This window comes from Tachypleus tridentatus, chromosome 12, assembly GCF_004210375.1.
Source record: "Tachypleus tridentatus isolate NWPU-2018 chromosome 12, ASM421037v1, whole genome shotgun sequence".
Taxonomy (NCBI): domain Eukaryota; kingdom Metazoa; phylum Arthropoda; class Merostomata; order Xiphosura; family Limulidae; genus Tachypleus; species Tachypleus tridentatus.
Genome location: NC_134836.1, coordinates 83,736,001 through 83,760,678, shown reverse-complemented (window position 1 = coordinate 83,760,678; position 24,678 = coordinate 83,736,001). Strand labels below are relative to the sequence as shown.

The following is a 24,678-nucleotide window of genomic DNA, read 5'->3' as shown; positions in this document are numbered from 1 at the left end:
AAACATATCACTTTCCTTGGTCACAGTTTGCTCAACTCAGTACTCTGTGATACTTTGCCTTTTCAACAAACATGTTATCCAATAAAGACCACTTTATTAGTTTGGGGAGATTCAGACTGCTCTTTGCTGCTTTTTGTTTCAGAACACTACCAAAATTACATAATAGCAACCTGGGTTTCCCTCAGCTACCCAACAATTTCTTAGTCTCAAGGATTTGTTTGTTTGTTTAGGAATTTCGCACAAAGCTACTCGAGGGCTATCTGTGCTAGCCGTCCCTAATTTAGCAGTGTAAGACTAGAGGGAAGGCAGCTAGTCATCACCACCCACCGCCAACTCTTGGGCTACTCTTTTACCAACGAAAAGTGGGATTGACCGTCACATTATACACCCCCACGGCTGGGAGGGCGAGCATGTTTAGCGCGACGCGGGCGCGAACCCGCGACCCTCGGATTACGAGTCGCACGCCTTACGCGCTAGGCCATGCCAGGCCTAGTCTCAAGGACAAACAGCGATATGACCATAACATAATGGCTGGTTTAAGACTGTTTCTCAAATAAATTGTCTTTTGTAGTTCTTATTGCATTTGAGTCCTTGTTTGTCCTGCTATTTCCTTTCCTCTGACTGACATTTTATGCATTCTCAGAAAGTGCACTTTCATAATCATGACTTACAAACGTTATTTTACCAAGGAGACAATCAGAAGAAACATTCAAATTAAATTCCCCAATAACTAACTTATTTGATTATGGAACCAAAATGTAACTTGACATCTAATCTTTGGCATTTTGATAACTGATGTTCAATAGATTATCTAAAGTGTCTGTAAAATCCAGATTCAAGAAGTGTCAAATATATAGAGTTAAAATGCACTTGGAGAGCAAGGTAAAATAAGAATACACAAGCAAAAAATAAAACATCTTTATTTGCAAAAGTAGTTATGTTGAAACAAACATTGCTGGTTTCTATTTTACAGAGTGACATTAACAGACTCTTTTGGGAGAGATTTTCAAAAAACAAACAAACATGCAGGACACAGACCAATCAAAGAACAGTGTAATACCATATATTCAAGTCTGTTCAAGATTCAAATGCAGTATCACACAATCTTTAGATTACATGTGCCAACAACTGTTTCAAATAGCATGTGCGAGAGAGAGAGATATCCTCCAACTCGGAACACTTGAATATCTGTATCAACCCATAAGATAGACTGGTGCCTAGATAAGATAAAGACATGGACACAGGATCAAACTGGTATGGGTTTCTGGTAGATAGCTGCTGTGTTGTGTAATCTTTCATTTAGCAAAATTGTTGATCAATTCTGATGTTTTTCATACATCCAGTTTACAAGATATTCATATGAATATACTTTATTAAATATATTTTCTGAAATAGTTGTAAAAAGATGAAGTTGCCAGTTATTTCAACTGTAACACTTGCTGTGCATTTCTAATATACATACTTACATATATACATGTGTATATAGTATTTTGTATCATCTTGTGAATCACAGAAGTACACAATGGGCTGTATATGTTTACCGACCAAATGTATTGAAATCTGTTGTTTAGCATCATAAGCCCAAAGACTTACTGCTGAGCCACTGGTTTGAATACCTGTCACATTAAACATGCTCACCCTTTCCGCTGAGGGGGCAATATAATGTGACGGTCTTTCTCACTATTCCTTGGTAAAAGAGTAGCCCACGAGTTGACAGTAGGTGGTGATTGCTAGCTACTAAATTAGGGATGGCTAGTGTAGATAGCCCTCATGCATCTTTGTGTGAAATTCAAAACAAACCAACATGGGCTACCTTCAGTAGTCATCTTAATAACAGTTATTGTGATACTTTATCATCTATGAGCTACAAAACTCAACATTTTTCTTTTTTTACAGAATGTAGTTCATACATTTTACAACAGTGGTGCACAAACGTTTTGAGTCAGAGACCACAAAAAAAGTGAATATTAAAATCGTCCCATAGTTATTTCACACAAGATGACATCACATTTAAAAACACAAATAACGATTACATCAAAGATTTTGCACATTATTCTAAGAAATGTTATGATACATCAACTATCACAAAGTCAGTGCGATGGATGGTGCTGCATGTCATCTACGAGCTTAGAAATGTCCGGCTTGATGTTTGACATTGAAAGACGCAACACTGCTTCCAGATGATCATCAGTCAGCTGATTGCGAGTGTTGTTTTTGTTCAGTTTCATGTATGAGAAAGCCTGTTCGCAGTAGTACGTGCTGCCAAACATGCTGGTGTGGACAAGTGCATTCTCTTTCAGATTAGCAAATGTATCAGGCAACGTTTTGTAGAAGTCAAGCAAACTGTTTTCTCGGTAAATAGCAAGCAGTTCATCAGATGCCTGGAGATCAGTACGTTTGAGCTGATATTCTGCTGACAAGTCATCCACTGACACACTGAACGGATCAGCAAAAAGTTTCATCAACAATCTGCATTGGTCAAAGTCATAAGACCGTGAGATGAAGGATTGAATCAAGGTATCTAGCTTCCCAACATAAACTTGTGTGTCAATGTCCTGATTCTTCTGTATCTGTGACTGAAAAGTGGGAAAGTGCACGAAGTTGCCTGATGCTGCTTGCTGCCGGAACAACTGCAACTTTATCCTGAAAGCTGAGACGTGATTTGCAAGCTGACAGACAAGCTGATTTTTGCCTTGCAACTTCAAATTCACATCATTCAAGTGTTGTGTCATGTCGGCCAGAAAGGTCAAATCAGCTTGCCATGCTGGATCAGTCATGGAAATCAATTCTGTGTCTTTGTTCTTGCTTCTAAGGAATTCTATCACCTTATCAATTAACTCCCAGAATCTTCTGAGCATCTTCCTTCGACTCAGCCAGTGTACTTCACAGTGATACATAAGGTAACCATAGTCTAAATCAATTTCTTCAAGAAGACTTCGAAACTGACGGTGATTGAGCCTTCGTGATTCGATGAAATTAATGGTTTTCGTCACTAATGCCATCAGTGCCTGAAAACCAAGTTCTTTACTGCACAGGTTCTGTTGGTGAATAATACAGTGCAACTTCACCAACTGTCTGTTCTGCTTTCCTCGATGTTTCATCAACAGTGCTACCAGCCCGCTACTTTCTCCGGCCATGGCTGGTACTCCGTCAGTTGTCACACTTACCAGTTTCTTAAAATCCAATGAAACACTACTACACAGTCGTACTGTCTCTTCGAATAGAGCAGACCCAGTGGTCTGACCCTGCATGGAACCCATGCCGATTAGTTCCTCTGTGATATCAAACGATGACGACACACCACGAACAAAAACTTGTAACTGTGCTGTTGAACTGATGTCAGTCGACTCGTATGCTGTCAAAGAGAAGTAGATAAAGTTGGCTGCTTTATTTGTAAGCTGCCTTGTCACGTCTGCTGAGAGGTGTGAAATTCTTCATTGAACTGTCATACAATTCAAAGCCACCGTCTGTAGCTTGCAAACTGCTTCCGGACACAACTTGTCTGATGCAGTAATCATAATTGCTTGACAAAATCACCATCAGTGAACGGTCGGCCAGATTTCACTATCATCAACGAAATATCGTAACTGACCTCACATGCTGCACCTAAATCTGCTGACTGCTTTGAGAAAAAGTTCTGCTGGTGATTCAGCGACCGCCGCAGAGATTCAGTTCGAGCTGTTCGTCCATCACAGACAACGTTATGGAAATCTTTATGCTTCGACTCATAATGACGCTTTATATTGGATACCTTCCCCACTGCTGCTGTCGAATGACACAGCAGACAAATCACGTTCTTCTGTTGTTGAACAAAACAGTATTGCGCAGTCCAATCGTCATGAAACTGCCGGTTTTCGTCGTAACTTTTTTTTTACGATTAGCTGCCATTTTTGTTACGAAATAATATCAAAATAGGGCTAGTAAGTAAATCTTGAAGAACAATTGGAACGCGTGAGATTTCGTAATTACGGTAATATTACGCCATTGCGCCAATGATTAAATGCCTATGCATTAACGAGATTTGCCAAATAAATTTTCTTTATTGCTCGATACAAATACAGAACCATCCAGTATCTAATCTAATACATATTCTTCTATAGCGCGTAATCTTCGCGCAGGCTTGAACTCTCTATGTTTGACTTTTCCATTGGACATTGCGTCCACTCGGCGACTCGTCGCAGGCCGGATTTGGCCCATGGGCCGGACTTTGTGGACCACTGTTTTACCATGAAATATCACTTAGTAACTTAGAAATCAAAAGATCCTAATTACTTTCAATCATCTTTAATATAATTATTATCTCTAAGCTACTAGTTTGGTAGATGATCCCACCTAACATCAGAGCTCTATTTCACCTCTCCTCTTGGAACTTCCTCGTCTGATACATCTTGTACAAGAAAATCTTTCAATAAATTAATTATCATCAGTTGAGTTCAGGGGTATGGAACATTGCTCATTATATTCTTACTTATCAATCTCAACCTCTGATTCCAGTCTATCCTGTGAGTTATAAGTCTTCATGTGGTCTTAGGTTGTTAGTGTATTCAATATGTTCATGTATATCAGGCAATGACCTTAACTTATACCTCAATGACTTGTTCAGCAAAAGTCAAATTCTTTCTATGCTGTTGATGTGTGCCAAAGTCATACCCATTTTCGTTTCAAGCTGCACCTTCATCATACCAATAATCTTACACAACTTGGACAACATTTGGCTATTAATATCCTGATTTGTGTTTATTTATTCAGATATGCCAAATTAGTATATTCAATGTTTCACCAATACATCAATGATAAACTGTGTTTAAATATAGGCCAATAGATAAGCCATAGCTCACTTATTTAAAGTAATTAACAACAACCAGTATATATACAAGTTACCTCTTACTTTCTGGAGGCTCATCATGGCCAGATGGTTATTGCATTCAACTAGCGATCTGAAGGTCGTGGGTTCGAATCTCTGTCCCACCAAACATGCTTGCCCTTTCAGCTGTGTAGACATTATTATGTTACAGTTAATCCGACTATCTGTTGGTAAAAGAGCAGACTGAGAGTTGATGGTAGTTGGTAATGGCTAGATGCATTCGCTTGCCACTTGAGCGATATATGGGTCACTTAAATGGTAAACTTTTACAACGCAAGTTATTTGACACAAATCACAATTGTATATAATTTTTTCTTTGTTGTGCAGTACTTGCATTCAATTCCCATCAACATATGACTAGTGTATATAATACACATCAACTCCATCTTGCAATGATTTACTATTCATTCAAATCAATATAACTATTAGTGAATGAAAACATCTTTAGAAAATGAAATTCTCAAACACTAGCTTATGTATCATACATTATGTAACTTTGGAGTAAGCAAGGTTTTATGGGCTAATGAATGAATATATTGAGTCATGTAGATGTAATATTTTATATACATACAGTTTTACTGACCTTTTTTTAATATTGTTTTAATACAAAATGTAAGTACAATGCATTAAAATGCAAAGTTTAAGTATACAACTGGAGGCAGAAACTGACACCTATTTGGTCAGATATGGCTTGTACTAATGTTTTAAGAGAGTGCACCATGAAATGAGATGTGTGTGTTATTGGATACTCAATGAAGGGAATGTGGTTAAGTTTGAAGGTAGCTATATTAGCTGCTATTATGATAATTCAGGATGAGGACAGTGTTGTGAGATACATTTTAAATGTTTTAATTTGGATGTTAACTAGAGGTTGCATGATGTTAAAATCAACTAAGTTTGTGAGATTAGGTCCAGAATGTTCTAGATGATGTTATGAAAATCTATATTATGGATATGAGAACTAGTATTTTACTTCCAACGAACAGTGAATGAGTATTGAGTTGGTAAAGAGTCAGTCAGTTTTACTCCGGTGAAGTATTTAGATCACTATTAGTTATTGCACATATTCACTTACTCAACAGGTTGGCCGTGAAATTTTGCAAGTTTCTTTTCACGTTACTCGCAGTACAGTTAGCGTGTTATTTACTTAAGCCTAAAAGTTATAAAAGTGTAAGAGGCCTACTGGCATTTCTATGGATGTCCGCAGTTTTTACAGGGAAGGGCAGAATAATATGAAATAGTGTATTGAATAAAAAGTTTATATACATATGCTAAATGAATAAAGGAAGAATTATATTTATTATTTTCCAGGAGGGTGCTCTTGCTCCTTCTGTGGACGTCTGTGATCATTTTTTTGATTTGCTTACCAAAACTGTGCTGATAAACCTTGAAAATGCGAAGCTGCAATTCATAGCGGTAAGTACGGCCAATCAAATAATACATTGCATCTCAAAACGGCTGGAATGGGTATTAACATTTTTGTTGATAAGTAGAGAACAAACATTTTATTAACATGAAGATGACCGAGAAAGGTCGAAATGTTGTTGTCTGCTTATCAATAAAAATGTTAATACCCGTGCCAGACGTTCTAAGATACATTTTTGTTTCAAGTGGGTTCCTCGTTATCAACAAAGAATGCATTAGACTTTATGTCACAGATTATCTTTTCGATTTTACTTTGGTGAAAAAGAGAATAAATCTTTAAAGTTTAAGAAACACATACAAGTGAAAACTGTTTTGTAGAAACGTAAAACAAAAACTAACCTAGTTTGTTACCATTAAATAAACTGGACTTTGAGCTATTTTTGTAAAAATTATTTAAAAGAACCTACCCGACAAAAGAACAATGTTGCAATAGTTGGAGGTGTCCAATTGATAAAACTCCGTGCCTTTCGTATACAATACCTTTCGAATTATATTTATTAAAATTTAAAATATATATAAAGAAGTAATTATTGATTTTTTCTTATCATGACTTTTATAGTTGTTTTTTTCTTGCAAGCTTATATGAATAATATCTCTTGATATTTGTATTTGTCAATAAAATAATAATTTTGTTTATATGGTCTTTGCTAGAGGTCACTGCTTTAGAGTTCGGAATGTGAGCTTCTGTGAAGGTGAAAACTAGACATAGTTTTCTAATGATGGAAAAGTGTAGGGTTGGTGTGTTAAACTTATTGTTGGTTACATCTCTTACGTAAGTATAGAATTCGTTAGTTGACATTGCAACATTATTTGGAAAGTTTTTGGGTGAAGTTATTGGTTTGCAGCAATTATCGTTTTAGGGTTATTAACGTTATTTATGTTAAATTATTACTAAAAATTTTAATATATATGGATAAGGTAGTATTGTATTAGTTTTATAAATAGTAAATACCCAGAATAGTACTATTTTTAGTCTTGTGTACTAGTAACATCTCTTTTAGTAGACGTATTAGTAGCCGTGTTTCTTTCTGGTACTAATGTTGATTTGTTATCATGTACTTGTTTGTTTGTTTTTTGTATTTAAATTTGAATGCTACATTAGTCTACTGGCTAATATAATTCAGCCTTTTTACTAATTTAACTGAAAGCTATATACACTAATAATTAATATTTAATAAATATAAAAGGTTCCACAAGAGAAATAAAATAATAAATTAGGTATGTATGGAACTTTAAAAGAGGTGGAAAGAAAATTAACTTATTAGTAGGAAACAAATATGAGCATTTCTTTTGTAACGAGTTTAATTGAGGCAATATTTTTATATGGTGATCATTGTGCAAAGTTTGATGTTTTGCTACATGTTGAGATAAAAAAAACGAAAATAAATTTTAGCTTATACATTTCAATAGCCAAGTTTTAGTCCATGAAACAATATTTGTTATTAGACAATTTTAATAATATTCAAATGGTGAGGTGGAATTGGTTTTGGAAATTTTAAGAAAAAGTTACTTTTAATTTCAGATGTGAATGTTTGTTTTTAAAAATAAGAAAAAAATATAACTGTAAACTGAATCTATTTGTTTTACCAATGGCATGAAAAGAGAAAACCAAGTGTAAATACAATTACTTCAAGGAGGTTAACACTTTTTGGATGTTGAAGATCTATTCTGCTTATTATATATTTGTTTTTTAATCTAGGCTCATCCTTAGCCTGTATTAAACTGTATGAACTAGTAGTCTCAGGCAAAAATGTCTAACACAGATCAACATCACATTTTGAACATTTTTGAAATATAGGACTTTAAGAAACTTGTAATTAATTTTTTAATTTTTTATAAAAGATAACATATAATTGCTTCATATCATTTCTAAAGAAATAATTATTTACTGTGAATGTTATTATTCCAACATGTTACATATAAAAGCCACAAACACTAATACATGGCAGTGATGTAAGTGCTAATGAGAATGATCTTAAAAGTTGAACTATATTAAATTTTTACTTTTTTTTCAGCATAATAATGAATGTTGCAACAATGACTGATTTGCATTATCCGAGAGTTGTATAAGATATTGTCAAAGCAGGAAGACATGTTGACAATGGTAAATCACCAACCAGGGACAGGACTTTCTAAAACCTTTATCTTGACTTTAGGTGTTGGTATCATCTTTGGTTTCAGTTTTGCTTATGTGCTATTAAGTGTGGTATCTTGGGAAAAGGCTGATTTATTAAATAACATAGCAGCATCAGCACTTACAGGACAGTATGTTGGTCATCATGATCCTCATTCACATGAGGACATAGAAGATTTATCTGGTCCTGATGTTCCCCTTTCATTCCATAGTACTGATGAAGATTTTCATAAAGGTAGATACTATGCATTCCCTTCTTTAATACTATATCTTAAAAAAAATTAATAGAGTAATAATTTTTCATAATTAATGAAGTATGCTGATTTAGAATGTCAGTTTTGACTTGTAAATGAGTTGTATAATTTCAGTTGTTTTATAGTAAAGAAATTTTAATAATTTTTGTAAACTAAGAGCAAGAAATATAGAAGATAATCATGGAGTAATTTTGCAGACTATTACAGGTGAAACACTTATAAATTAATGATGCACCAGATACAGATAGTGTGCTCAGTTTTCCAACTGTATTATTGGGATGATCATAGCATATGTAAAACTTGTAAGTAATGAAGCACCATGTACAGATAAACTTGTGTACTAATGGTACCAAGAAGGTGATCAGACATTTATGAACAAGTTAGTATCATATAAAACCCCTTTTCAGTCTTATTTAGAGGAAAAATTGGATACCACATTATAAATCCCTGTCTTAAGTGTCAGTGGTATCCAGTGTCATCAAATGAATTCCAGACCTCTGTATACTTTAATTTGGAGTTTCAGAATGAAACTAATTGAATGTTCAGATCTGGTGGGATTGGAAAATTTTAATGAATATTTTACATCAAAGCAATGACTTAAAACAGAGGGCAAATTAGTAACCCATTCATGGTTGGGAACATGCAACTTAGTGATGAAGTAAAATGGAAATGTAATAATAGCAAGCATTCATTAAATGTTATGGCATCTTTGAAATTCCATCATTAGTAATCTAGAGGTACAAAAAATATTCACATTTTGCTTAAGTTACATTTTTTTTAAAAAAAAGGTTGATTTCTGACATGATGTGGAAGTGATTATCCCAGAACCTACAGAAATGTTGAAAATTGAACTACTAAACAAAAAAGGGAGCACACTGTTCTAGAAGCTTTTGTCATGTCCAAATCTTCCAAAATTGCTTGCTTTTATAGGTTAAGTGACTTGCATATTCCTTTACCCGACATATTTTTCTTTGGATATCAAGATCATGTTCTATATACTACGCTATTTAGAATGTTATTGTTTGCATATCTCCATGTATTTTAGAATGTGCTGAAGAATAAATTTAAGGTTTTATCTGGACGTGTTTGATGTGTTGTGGTTGGTTTTATATTTTTCTGTATTAACACAATAAAGCCTTCACTAAATGGAGATTCAGGGATAAGGTGATGAATCTATGGCTACCATTCGTTGAAATCTCTTGCAGTCTTTCCATCAGTCAAAACCAGTATAAAAAAATCATAATAGTAACCTTTTACAATCCACCAGGATACTATCTTGCACAACCTGACCTGAAGACAAAGGACAAAGTACTTTTGAAATGTGTTTTACACTTAAGTTTTTATAACAGGCAGTTGCTATCCATTCATCCACACATTCAAATTGTACCTTGCCATTTGTTTTGTTGAATGTTTTTGCTACCATCAGCTTCAACAAGATTTTTATTTGTATGTAATAGTATTATATACGTTATAAATCTTTATTGTAGTATATTCACAAACCTTTCATAATGTATTTATTTTGAATTTGTTGTTTATTCTGTATATTTGTGAATTTCACATAATGTTGTCAATATTATGGAAAACCCTTAGTTGTTTTTGTTCTATCTGCCTTTGTTCTTTTGATATTCATGAATATATAATACCTGCACTTAGTTTATTTTGTTCTAGGTGACTTTATTCTTTTGGTATTCTAGAATAGATAACACCTGCTCTTTCTATGGAAGGTGTTGCTGTGATACTGCATGTTGTGCAAGGATGCAAACAGTGCTATCCTTCAGTGGTTTTTCAGTGAATGAGAATGAACAGTCATGTGGTTAATGCCAGGTGCTCTGGGTAAATATATATTTTGTAAGGAATAGTGGATTTAGTTTGGTAGATGGATTTAACTTGGTCTGATGAAGTTAGAAGAGTGAGAAAATGTTAGTCTCATGTCCATAAAGCAAGCTCACACACACACTGTGCTTGTGTTTTAAGTGCCATATAATATTCCTTATTTTGATATTCACTTTGCATCTAGTCTATTTCATCCATTCTTATGCCTAAGTCACTTGGAGATACAGCATTAGTTCATAATTTGTATCTTGACCAAATCTTCAGTTACCAAGTTCATCTGCTACCTTGTATTCCATGTAACAAATTATCAGCAAATTTAATATTAAACAGTATATGCATAAGAATTGATGATTGAAATAACAACATGGTTGTATTTCTTGTCTTTTCCTTAAATTTTATTTAATGTTTTGTGTACTGATTTTCTTATCTGTTTAGTTTGTTTAGTTTTTCTCCAGTTTCAGGTATTAAGTAAACATGAGTGTTGTTCCCGAATGATACAAGATGTGAGAAAAAATTGGATAAATGATAAAATAATAAATTGACAATTCTAAAGTAAAATGTTTTCTAATTTATTTTGTGTGATGTTTGAGCAGGCACCTTTCGTCATGCAGTAAACACCATGTACAATAGAATTTGGCTCAGACAGAATGAAAAAGTTGCACAAAATAAACTAGAAAAAGTTTTTATTTAGGCATGTCAATTTATTTTTTATTATTGTGTACCACATTTCTTGCTGAGCAGGTATCACCATTTGGAATTAATTGTGTGTTTTAAGGTGATTTAATCAGTACGGGAACAAAAGATATTAAGATGCATTTCAACTTTTCAAATAGAAAAGTGTTCCAAACAACACTCCTGATCAGCTTAGTTAAAAAAACAAAAAATTATGCTCATTCTTCAAAATGTTATTGGTTTTAACCTCTTTTTATTTTCTTTTTGTACTATGCCTGACCACAGAAGAAGGGCTAAACTCTGTAAAAAGAAATATTGAATGTAAACCTTTCAGGCCAGCATATGAATGGTGTAGACTGTTCAAGTATTTGATAAAAGAGTCTTTCTCTACTTGTTGATTCTTATCACAGCGTCACTGAGTACATCTGTCTGTTTACCTACCACGTGCATGTGACACGAAACAGGGAAGGAACCAGCTGTGAGTTCACCAAAGTGTTGCTCTGTTTATTATTGATTTCTTCGTACAAACACACGTATATCGGTATATATATGTTTATGTGTGTGTATATGTATAATTATAAATTATTGCTTTTAACCTGAGTTTGGCTGATTTAGAATATTCGCTTTTGTCACGTGATGACACCCAACCCTATAGTCACTTCATGGACTAATTCGGTGTTTTTTAAACGTTAATTAAATACCGCCGCCTTTCTACCCCATCAAAGTTTTCGTTGACTCCCCTTCACAATAAAATAATTTTCACAAGTGATAACAGCAGAATCAACAGTTTTTCATGTTTTCAGTATTTTTCTTGCATGAAAAATGCTTGTAAAGAATAAGTACGAGATATAAAAAAGATAAAACTTTAAGACCAAAAATTATTGTTTTTACGTTGTCGTCGTGTCCAAAGTTTGTGTTCCTGCTGCTATTATTTTTGGGCTTTTCCTTCGAAAAGGCTTGCCATCATTACGCTCCCCACTCGGGGGAGAGCGCTCCACAGTTTTGAAAACTTTGAATTAACTGATGATTAAATGGAAGTATGGTGTAATTGATGTCATTCTAAAAATGCTATAAATTTTATTAAATGTGATTATGCAATACTATGTTCATTCCTCTGTTAAATAAAAGATGTTCAGAAAAAAAACTGGCTGACACCTTTTAAGTAGTCATAACGCAAGTAATTATGGCATGCAACGTGTTCAACTGTGAGTGAAGAATAGTCGTTGAAAGTTTGGAATATTTAAGTACAAAAGTGTAAGGGAATCTAATTGAAACTGATTACACGAGTTTCGGTTAGTCTTGCGTGTGCGTTTCGTATTTGAGTCTTGTACGTATGAAAAATAAAGGCATAAAAAAATTCTCTATCCAAACCAGCTGTTTTTACATATATATGTTTTTCTACAAGTGGGTTTTCTCGTTATCACTGATTAAAAGACGTAGTGGTTTTTAAACTGTGTATACGTCTCGATTTTTATATGCATATATGAGTAAGACTACATGGGTATAAACTATTTTTTGTCAACAACCAATAAATAACATTAGCTTTGTTACATGTTTAATGTTTTATATAAAGGTAATCAATATTTTAAATGATTGTCTTAAAAAATCTTTATCCTGGTAAAGCTGCTCGTGAAGTAATGCAAGGCCTAGCTATGGGTGTCTTCGTATATACAGGGTGGCCCGTAAGTCCCTACCCATCCATATGTTATGTTATATTCAATTACCCGTGTATTGTAAATTTGTTTCTTTTTTTTTCAGAGAAATATGGCCGATGTAAGCCCATTTACACTTGAAGAGCATATTGTGACAAGTATGTAGGTACATGAGAGTAGCGAGAATGAGGACAACACACAGATACACTGGATACATAAGATATATGGATGGGTAAGGGCTTACGGGCCACCATGTATATTACGAAGCTGTAAAAACCGTACGGTTGAGTCAGTAACGAACATATCACATCCTTGTTTTGTAGTTTCCATCATATTTTTAAATTGACTACTGCTGCGAGGGGCCTGCACTGTTTTACAATTATTCTCACTGGCATCGCTGACAGTGAGAATAATTGTCATTAAAGGAATACTGAATTTCACGAATTTAAAAAGAAACAGAAGGAAGAACAACACGAAATTCAAACTTTTTGCTGTGATGTTTATAGACATTCCTAGAATTTGAGACTCGGTCATTACATATTGTTATAAACGGAAACTTGAATTTTTTTATTTTTCAAAACTTGTATTGCGTAGTAGAATTTTACACATTTTTATAGAAAGTTTAGAAGAAAAACGATTTTTTAATACTCCATATATTTGTAAAAGACCTTTACATTTTAACCAGCTCGTAGACTAACTCGATGTTTCCCAAGCTGCTTATCCATTATATTCAGATATTAAACAGTTGTCTACAATAACCCTGATTAAGCCCACAAAGGCGAAACGTTGGTTAAAAAAAAAAAGTTCTTTTATAAATATCTGGAATACAAAGCTCGTTTATTTCTAAACTCTTTATCAACAACTGTACAGTATTGTAAAGTTCTGACGACCTGTTTAGAAATTTTAAAAATACCATTTGTATTAAAACAGTTTGAACCATCTTTGTTTAGGCAGCCCTGTCGCTTGCTTGATAGTGACAATGGTTGAAACGCTGGTTGTAGTGTTGAATTACGTAAAGAACAAAATTTAAGATATTTTGGTGGTATTTCAAAGACCGTCACAGAAGGAGTTTAGTATGCTTTCTGTCATTATTCATAAAATTGTGAAGGTATTTCAGAAACTTTCACAGGTCTTTAGTATGCTTTCTGTCATTATTCATAAACATATCGAGCCTATTTATAGTTGGATTCGCTTCCAACATAACCTATTTTGGACAAAATTAATTAATACTTCAAACTGCATCTGACATAATATTAAACCACCTTCACAATCACCCTTATCGTTCGCATGCCCAACAGATGCATTTTATTATTTAAGTGTTTTATAGGTGTGTAGTTTACAGTGCGAAACATACAAATTTTTGGTGTTTGAACCAGACATTTAAAATATGTTTGTAATGGTAAAAGCATAGAAAAGCAGCTAAAATATCACACATGACGCTACCGAATTTACATTAACACTGTGTGTATATTTTGCTGATATAAAACATATGGAATAAAGGTTTAATTGTTCCATTATGTATATATTATCGACAAAAACTGTAATCACGTGTTATGTGCGTGCCTTACTCAATGCCAATCGTGATGACGTCATTTAATGTAACTAACTCAATAACATATCGTATCGCTATATAAAGTATGTATTTTATATATACATAGGGTGTTATTCGTGTTCCAGTTTAATGTATTGTACGTTGTATGCTCTTTCATGAAATATAGAAAACAAACCTTGTGTGAAACAAAATCCGGTTGTAAAACGTACGTCAAACGAAGCTTGCTGGGTTTGTCCTGCTGAGTAAATAGTGAATAGATGACTTAGTGAATACTGGTACAGTATCAACAGTGCACTCTAGGAATACTTTTATTGTATATGTACGAAGGATGTGAGATTTGGATCGGTTGAGTGGTGTTTTGGTGTAATAATGGCCCAAAAAAACTAATGACTGAATTGAGCAGGTATATCAAACCTTATTACGTTATTTTAAGGAAAATAATAGTTAATTTTCGTTATTGTATGGAAATTGTGTAATTTTATGATTGATGAAAGATTATCTTAGGACTTGAAAAGCTGCTTCCTTTGTATGTAATTGTAAAAACAATCGCATATAAAATTTACAAAACAGAAAATGTGAAACTGCAAACAAACCTTCATGCCAAATTTGGTGAAGCTCGATCTACAGGGGAGCAAAGCGGTGGAAACAAAACTCCTATGAAATTACAAAATTCAGAAGAGAAAATGTGTCTCCCCATAGTCCTAATGAACCTTCATACTAAATTTGATGAAGATCCATCCACACCCTTTAAATTAATTACATGGACATACAACAGGCCTTACTAATATATATATATATATATATATATATATTCATATTTTGTATGACCCCTATATGATTTCTAAAAAAAAGTAGCCATTTTTTCAGTTTATACACAAATATTTTCATAAAACGTTTGTGATGTTGAGAGTTAATATTTGGTGTGAAATGTAAGTTAAGAGGTGTATATATTACACCCAGAATTATTGAGACACAAGGATTCAAGTCCCACATTTTTTGGATACTGCTAAAATTCAGATGTTTTGGAACTGGAACAACAGCTGATAAAACAAAGACAGTGCTGATTATACTTGGAATATTGCACTATATAGACATAAGAGTAAAAACCTTGAACACTACAGAAAACATTATTAATACATAAATATACATTATATTTCATGGTGAATGATAAAAATTCTTGCAAAACAATTAATTGGAGAAATCAGTCAAGAAATACATAGACAAAGTTAGTTAAATTTCCAAACTGGCAGAACAGACGTGTCTGCCCAAAACAGGTTCTGGTATCCAAAACCTGTATTTCAGTACCAGTTATGTACTCATTTAACTCCATCTCACTGATACTATTTTAATCAAGGGATAAAAATATGTTTAAAACGTACTTTTTGTGGTCTGATTCTTCTATACTTCAGCATCAATGTAAATTACATAAGTAAAAGAAGACTTTATCATTAAAACCATGGTAATTATGAGTAAAGGAAGCTTGTCACTTTTGACAGAAACATAGATAACTGTTTTAAACATAAGAAATTCATGCTTTCATATTGGTTTATAAGTATTAGAAATGAAAATTATTGGTTATTTCATGCCAACTAACTTTTAGGGTACCTAATACCACTGTTTATTTACTTAAGTGTATGATATTTTGAAACTGGCCATTTTTGAGGTAAAGTAAGAGTGCTCACACATAATCAGGGTTTGCAGTCTGTTTTCGGTAGTCAGTACAGGAAGTACTGGTAGTGGTTTATTGTACATGATATGTTGAGAATAATATCTGTTATAACATGTTCAATCTTTGGAATTGTTTGTGGAATTATAAATGCTTGTGGTATTTTTGACTTCATACTTCAGTCAATAAGCAAATTTTAATTCCAAGATTGGCAGTAGCATGAAATATGGAAAATTGGCAAATCCTAAGCTATGGAAGAGAACATGAATGTGTTTACATGACTGATTGCACGTCAGGTAGGTGCCTGTGTGACTAACCCTTAGTATGCAGGCAGGTCAAACTGGGTATGTCACGACATTTCAGTTAGTTACATTCAAAATTTAAACTATTTAATTTTCATAGTATGTGAACAAAGATGACACCAAACCATAGATAATAAAACAAATTTTGATACAAGATTTAAGTTCTTAATTATATAAGGAAAAATTTAAAAGCAACCTTAAATTCACCTAGTGTTAGAATTTGGGTATTTGTTCTTGAGCTTTCTTATTTTCTGAATTACTCTAAAAAACTAAAGCTTTAATGTAAGACTCTTTATAATTTCATCATTGATATTCTGAAATTATATTTTACTATTTTTCAATCTTATGGGGATAAATGAAAATTGAGAAACCACTTTCCACACTTGCATTTGACATGCTCGAATTTACAATTTGTTAATAGATTTTTCTGAGGGTGACTCTCATTTAATTTATAAGTGGTAGAAAGCCTAGTTTTCAACTGATTCATTGCCATAGTTGTCATACAGTGTGGTCTTATAGATAATTGACAGTTTGATTTGATGTGGAAAACATTTTCCTCCAAGAGCACACTGGGAAGAATAGTTGAATTTCTAACGGCTCAAATCGTGGTTAGAGATACTCGTACAGGTACCATCAACCTGGTATCATTGGTACTATTGCAAACCCTACACACAACCATACCTATTGACACTAATTTCTTGGGTAACAAAACTGAAGGTATCAAATTCCATTTTTCAGTTGGAATAATTTCATGATAAATTTCGACTTGCTCAATGCCACTGTATTCTCAACTTAATATAGCACATGCAGCAATACTGACAAATCTTAACATTAAAAAACATAACCAAGTGGTTTGTTTATAGCAGGCTGCTTAATTATTTGTCATATACAGTGTAGCAGAAGCAACTTGAACTGAATGTGTAATGAGAATTTACAAAGACATGTAATGCTACATGGTTTCATGGTAAATTACCAATTATCTTGTATGTGCAACATGACGTGTAGTTGTTCACAGGATTGATATATTGTTGTTACTCAGCTGGTGTGAGAATTCTATTGGTATTAGAAAATGTAAAATTTATTTTCATTTACATGTATCAATACAGTGATCATTAAAAATATTCAAAACTATGACATCTCTTCTGATCTGACTACAGTTGGGTAAAGTCTGTAAATGACTATGTAAATACTATGATTAAATTACCTGTTGCCAAAACACATGAAGTTACAGGCTGGCACTTGCATGTATTAAATGTGCAAAGTGATGTCATAATCATGTATTAGTGGGAGTGATTGGTCAAGGTTTTAAGTTATTACAGAAAAACGTTTATTAATCTTGCTTGTATGTCTTGTGTAATGGTGACTTGCTTATGGATGATAGGTACTCTATAGATTACAATACTGAAACTTGTGTAAAAACTGAAGGACAACACTATCTCAGTGGATAGAAGGTCTGTGGAAGAAAAAGTAGGTAAAGTAAACACAAAACTTGTTTAACAGAAAGACACATTTTAATAATGAAAGATTTGGCACAAAGATCACAAGTCAAATTAATCTTTCATTCTAGAAAAATTGTCTTTTGTTTTCATGAGGATGTGTTGGTTTACAGAGAATATGAGTTTGTCAAAGGTCAAAAGGCTTTATCTTCAATTTAGCTAGGTCTGAATATATTGATGAAGTAGACTTTGTAGGTCTTCCTAGAGCTCATTTTTACCTTGAGAATTAATTTTCAGTTTTAAATTTCCTTCTGACCTATCAGTATGCAAATCATTTTTGCTTTAAAATCTGTAGTAACAATACTGTGAAGCACTCATGTTATCAGTATTGAAAGTACACCCCTGTAACTACTGTAGTTGCAAGGGACAAGCCATAAGTAGTACTGATGGGTTTCACCAACTTAAGAATTGTGGATAAGGGGAGTAAATATAAGTAATTCGATTAATTTTTATGTAGGATGGTGCATCTTTTGTAATTATGCCATGGAATCTTTTCTATAAGAGTTAAAAAATTATTTTTACTACAAATTAAGTAATATTACCTACAAATTTATAAAACTACAACAAACTTCATCATATAAAGCATTTTTTTTAGTAATTTTTGTTTTATCTATGATTGTGTGTTTCATAGATATTTGGAATTAAGGTTACCAAATTTAACAATTTTAATATTACCATTAAAATAAGGTAACTGAAGTTTTTTAATCAGAATTAAAAAAAGGTATTAATATTAATATTTATTAGAAACAGCGTAAGCTGTTAATAAAACAGTGTATTCATATGATACAAGAGGAGTTTCAGAAAAGGTATATATGTTTAATATTTGTATATCCCACATTTTAAATATGGTGTACTTGCTTATCCATACAAGTTTTATCATGCAATAATGGTAGTGGTTCATAAGAGAGATCACCCACTTGTTCTTTTTAGTGTTATTGTTGCTCCAAATGTAATTTTAGCTAACAGAGGGTTAAAAGAAAAACTCAGTAACAGATTAATGTTTGTAAATAATTTCAGGTTATATGAGTGGAAAAGACAGTGGTCTGTGATTCAGTGTATTTTGAGATGTTAATAGCAGTTTTGTGTAGTTACACTTTTAGTTATAGTTAGACTTGTACAACTGATTTAGTTACTTATAGTTATTATTACAGTCAACTATGTATCGTTGTAATTATTTTAGTTAACTGAGTGGTGACGACAAACCTGTTGAAGTAAAACAACTAGGCTCTACATTAATTCGGTGGCAGTCAAATACAAGGATAAACAAATGACAACCTCAAAAAAAGAAAAAAGAAAGTTACACAAACAGGTAAAAGAGTAAAAAAAAAGAAAAAGAAAGTTACACAAAGAGGTAAAAGAGTAAAAAAAGAAAGAAAAAAGTGTTTGAGGAATTATATAAAATAACTAATTCCGAAATGAGCATTTTACTTTTCACATACATGTCTAAACCCTGCTATGAATTAATTGTCCATAAATATATGATAGTTTCTTGGTTTAGTTGTATTGTTATGTGTATGATTAATTTATGTTATACATTCTCATTAGTAGACATTTTTCTCATATCTATATTTGATTTGAAATCTCTGGACTAACAGAAGATTTTAGTTGCAAGCTAATTGTGTTGTTTTAAAACATAATTTAATTTGGCTATGGTAAAAAATATGTTCATACTTGAGTATTTTAGAGTGTGTGTGTGTGTGTATATATATGGGTTAACCTAATGCTAGCATGGTTAAAAACATCAGTGCTGTTAAAAGTTATTTATCCATTAAAGGGCAGTTATGTTTGTAGAATCCTTGTGCCTTACATTGTGTATATTAATTGTAAAGAATATGACAAACTTATTAACGTTATATTGAGAACAGCCTAGTTTTATACTTGTATACAAACTAATATTCTAAGAATGTAATATTATAGCTCAGAAGATGGTAGGGTAAATTGTTTTAAGTTGTTAAACATAAACCTTCACAGTAGACTGTCTATGCAGCTGTGTTCACTGAATCCCAAACTATAGCAAGATAGTCCCTCCAGTTAACTGCTGAGCTGGGGAAAGGGATGAGGTGAAGAAGATATAGGAACTTTGTTAGCTGCATTTGCACTTTCATGGACAATTCCAGTGAGTTCTGTGCTGCAGGTACTGTTACAGTTTATGTATTTTAAGTACTGCAGAAAAAGTAAAAATATTATGTGAAAATAGTTACTGAATGTTTTCACTTATTATGAAGGAAATTAACATTTTGGGACAACATGAGACCTGTTGGTCCATTTGGGCTGTTCTTTCTTATAAACTAAAACTATTAATAAATAAATTAAAAGGACAAGTTTAAAGCCAGCCCTTATCATTCATATATTTATTTATCAAGTATTCTCTTAAACTAACTTCAATTTATTGCTTTTACAACACCTGAAGACAACTCATTCCAAAGGTCAACTGCCCTCTTAGAAAAAGAAAACTCAATTGAAGATAGCTCCTACCTCACCAAAATTTATATTTGTGTTCTGTAGTTCTACTGTTTTCACTGTTAAGTATGAAAAATTTGATACATCAGTATCATCAATTCCTTTTACAATTTTAAACAGATCCCCCAACTCTTTTTTTCAAGAGAAAACAATTTGAGAGATTTCAACTTCTCATCATATGAGAACCCCACCATCACAGGCACCATTTTTAGTGACCCTTCACTGAACTGTTTTCAACAATTCAGTGTCTTTCCTAAGGTAAGAAAAACCTAGAATTTATTGTATTGATGGATTCATTTGCCTTGATAGGAAACTGATGTCATCAAAGTATTCAATATTGGCTACAGATCAGATTACACAGATTAGTGTCTTAAAGAAAATCTTTTAATGCAAAAAAGTTATAAATTATTTGTGCATGATTATTTCATGCATATCGTAAAAAAACAACAACAACAATCCCTGCTAGTAGAAAAACATGGAATTTACAGTTAAACTAGAGCATTAATGTGTTTGAAGGTATTCTGTTGCCTTTTTATGAATAAATTTTGTTTGTTGTTGTTAAGAATGTAAACATAATAAGATTAACTTTTGAAATCTTTTAAAAATGACATTGTGATTTTTTTTCATATTTTAATTTGGTATTATGCAAAGGTATGTTTAACTTTTGCTGAAGTAAATTCACAATATTTTCAAAAAATTGATTTTTTTTTATCATCCTTTAAGATGTCATACAACTCATTGATTTTGGAACATTAATCAATGTGATTATGGTGTTCAAATGAAGAATTTCAGTGTTGGGTTTGTTGTACAGTTTGATACTGGCAATAATATCTGGATCAAACAAGTACCAGTGTTGGATGTTCTCAACAGGTGTTGTGGACATTGTGTCTGATGCTGATGTTTGGGTATAGTGCTCACAAAACCCTAGCATTGCTGCAGTATCCTTGTTTGGCACTGTAGTGCATTCCCTGGTAGGGCTTTATGGTGGGTGGGGTCAATGGGCACTGAAATGTAGCTTCTTTATTAGAGACCCATCTTTCTAACAAAATAAATAAAAATGAAAGAATTGAAAAAAAGCAAAAAATAGATCATTGGGAAATGACCACACATGGATAACTCTGTTGTACAGTCAACTTTACAGTCAGATTCTACACTTCAATTTCAGATTCTCCATTTCTTATCTGAGAAATCCTTGCTGCAGGTGTCTCCACTTTTTATTCAGAAGGATTAGAGGGACTTGCTGGCTCCCCAAAGTCAGTAAAGAAGTTGTACTCTGGAGACATTTTGGTGGAAACATCTTCAATATAGCATATTTCCCATGTGACTTTGAATTCTTTCAGAGGAGTTATAGTTGAGAGGGATTTAAAGAACATTCTTGAGTCTGAAATCCTTGCTGGTTTCTCCAACCAAGGCATTACTACTGTATGCTGAATCTCTATCATTAAAGATGGAATTATGGAACCTACCAATGTTCTGATACTAATGTTAAAATCACCTCGTTCTCCTGCCACAGTCAAAGCAAGTTTATCTAAACTGTGAGGTACAGCATTACAATCCTAACTCTCTTGGATCTTTCCAGTGTCATCGGTTTGGTTATTCATAAACACAGTGTTGTGGTTCTTTGGTATGTGCTCATTGTGATGGTAAAGGCCCTGACACTTGCAAGTACAACCTGGAACCACACTGTGTTAACTGTAGTGGTCCACACCCCTCTTACTCTATTTCTTGCCCTAAATGGGTAGAAGAGGAAGAGGTGTAATGTGTAAAGACTGTTAAGAATATCACCAACTCATACACTCAGAAATTATTGTCCTCAACTCTATCTCGGACGTATGCTGCTGCACTCCATTCCACTATCATAGTGGGAGTGCAGAGAGATCTTTCCATGCCTCCAACAGAGTCATTTCAAAAACATCTTAAGAATCTTGTGCCCTTCATAATTAAAAAAGTTGACACATCTATGTCTACTTCTATCTCTGTCCCTAACACTCCTTCCAGTGACTGCAGAATTTAACTTTCTTCAGGTTCAAATGTTTCCTCAGGTTCATTCTCTTCTGCAGCCCCAGAAAGGAAACTGACCATTTGTTCACGCCCTTAGTCATTGGGATCTTTGTTCACAGACAGAGACCTGCCTACCCAACCCAAGGCAGGATCCATGGAGGTTGGTAGTTCTTCATCCAATAAAGAAAAGAAACATGGTTGCAAACAAAAGATCTCTTTGCCACATTCTCCTCCACATAAATAACAATGGCCACTCTGATCCAGTGGAGCTGTCAAGGTTTTTGATCAAATTTAGATGACATTGAGGATTTGATTAATTCTTACCATCATCTGTGCCTCTCCATACAGGAAATCTTTCTGAAACCTACTGATACAGTCACCCTTCAGCAATTTTCCTCACATAGAAATGACAGGTAATGTGATGGATGAGTGCGTGGTGGGGTGGCATTGCTGGTTGATCAGTGCGTGCCCACCCTGTCCTTGTGACTTGATAAACCCTTGGAGGATGTAGCCATCTGTATTTCCTTGGGTTGTATCATCACTATTTGTTCTCTCTACCTGCATCCTGAAGAGATCTATTATCACTCAGACCTTGATGCCCTCATTGAGCAATTACCATCCCCCTTTTTACTACTGGGGATTTTAATGGATATAATCCACTTTGGGGTGGTGCTAGTATTGATGGGAGAGGTTGTGCTATAGAGCATATGTTTTTGGACCACAACCTGTCTCTCTTCAGTTCTGGTTGTTATACTTATTTTCATGTACTTAGTTAGTCTTTTAATGCTACAGATCTTTCTATTTGCTCCCCTTCACTCTTCATTTACTTTTTCTTGGAGAGTCTACTGTAATCCATGGGGCAGTGATCATTTTCCTGTCATTTTGAGAGAGACTGGCTGTGGTCAATGCCATCCAACCCTCATGCCTTGATGGAAGTTGGACCAGGCTAACTGGCCTTCTTTCACTACTCTCTCAGAACTTGATCCTACCATCATGTGTAAGCCATCAATAGATGACTGTGTGGCAGCAGTAACTGACTGTATTGTCCAAGCAGCTACTTAGTGTATTCCTAAAATCTTGAAATGCATCCCACAGTATCCTCGTCCTTGGCAGAATCTTGCCTGCCACATGACAAGAAAAGCTCTAAACGGGCTTGGGGATACCTTTTGTAGTTACTCCACACTTTTAAACTGTGTCTCATTTCAGCAGGCCTGTGCACATTCTCGGCAGGTCAGACATCAAAGCCAGAAGAAATCTTGGATTAAGTACACCTCTAGCATTTTTTCTTCCACCAGTTCCAAAGTTATATGAGGCAAAATTCAAAATGTTAGTGGCCGCTGTCCTTCTGCCTTCCCCCTTTTAGTCATTTTCTCTGATGGCCAGGAAGTTGTTGATACACAGAGCATTGCCAATACTCTCGGCAAAAGCTTTTCTCATGCATCTAGCACTTCTGCTTCACCTCCCATCTTCTTAGCCATCAAAACATGAGCAGAACAATCGCCTCTTTCAGGCTGATTGTCTCTATGACTGTAATCACCCCCTTACACTGGTGGAACTTAAACTTGCTCCTCATCAGTATGGCAGTACATCAGTCAGATCTGATATTTTTTGCAAGATGGTGCTCCATTTTTCTCCTGCCTTTCTTGCTATATTTTGATTGTTTTTAACTGGATTTGGCAGGAGAATGTTTTTCCCAATGCTTGGTGCCATGTTGTTGTACTCCCTTTTCCTAGATCTGGGAAGGATCCCAAGATTCCTTTGAACTACAGTTCAATTGCTTTGACGAGCTGTCTCTGTAAGATCTTGGAGAGGATGGTTAATGCTCATCTTGTTTGGTTCCTCGAATCAAACAGCCTCACTCAATGTGGGTTCTGAAGCCAGTGTCCCACCATGGACCATCTGATTTGACTGGAAACATCAATCAGAAAATCTTTCTCAAATGACAACATCTTGTTTCTGCATTTTCTGACTTTTAAAAGGCTTATGATACTACGTGAAGGTATGCTATCTTGCAAGACCTCACTTGTATGGGTAGTATGGCAATTTACCAATTTTCATTAAATACTTTTTAATAAATTGGCAATTCCAAGTCCTTGTGGGTTTGATACTTTCCCATAGGAACTTGGAGTCCCTCAGTTCTGTATCTTGAGTGTCACACTTTTCATTATAAAGATTAATGGCATCAGTGGACAACTACCCCCTACAGTTGCAAATGGTTTCATTGTTGACAACTTCTACATCTTAGGTCACTCATTAAATATGAGGTATATTGAGCACAGCTACAGACTGCCCTCAGTCATTTACTGATGTGGATCACAGCAAATAGTTTTAACCTTTTTCTCTCCAAAATTGTTTGCATGCACTTTT

General features: G+C 34.0%; 1 protein-coding gene across 2 annotated transcripts in view; it reads left to right on the top strand.

Annotated features, from left to right (window-relative positions):
- Window positions 1–6,936: 6,936 nt before the first annotated feature.
- LOC143233839 (glycoprotein-N-acetylgalactosamine 3-beta-galactosyltransferase 1-like) overlaps window positions 6,937–24,678 on the top strand; it is a 33,159-nt gene continuing 15,417 nt past the window's right edge. Inside the window, exons 1-2 of one of the 2 annotated variants that reach the window (XM_076470602.1) lie at window positions 6,937–7,061; window positions 8,305–8,658. In XM_076470602.1, coding sequence (XP_076326717.1) covers window positions 8,382–8,658 — 277 coding nt within the window. In that variant the 5' untranslated portion in view covers window positions 6,937–7,061; window positions 8,305–8,381. Of the gene's footprint in view, window positions 7,115–8,304; window positions 8,659–24,678 lie in introns of both variants that reach the window. The other variant, XM_076470603.1, reaches the window with a different exon arrangement.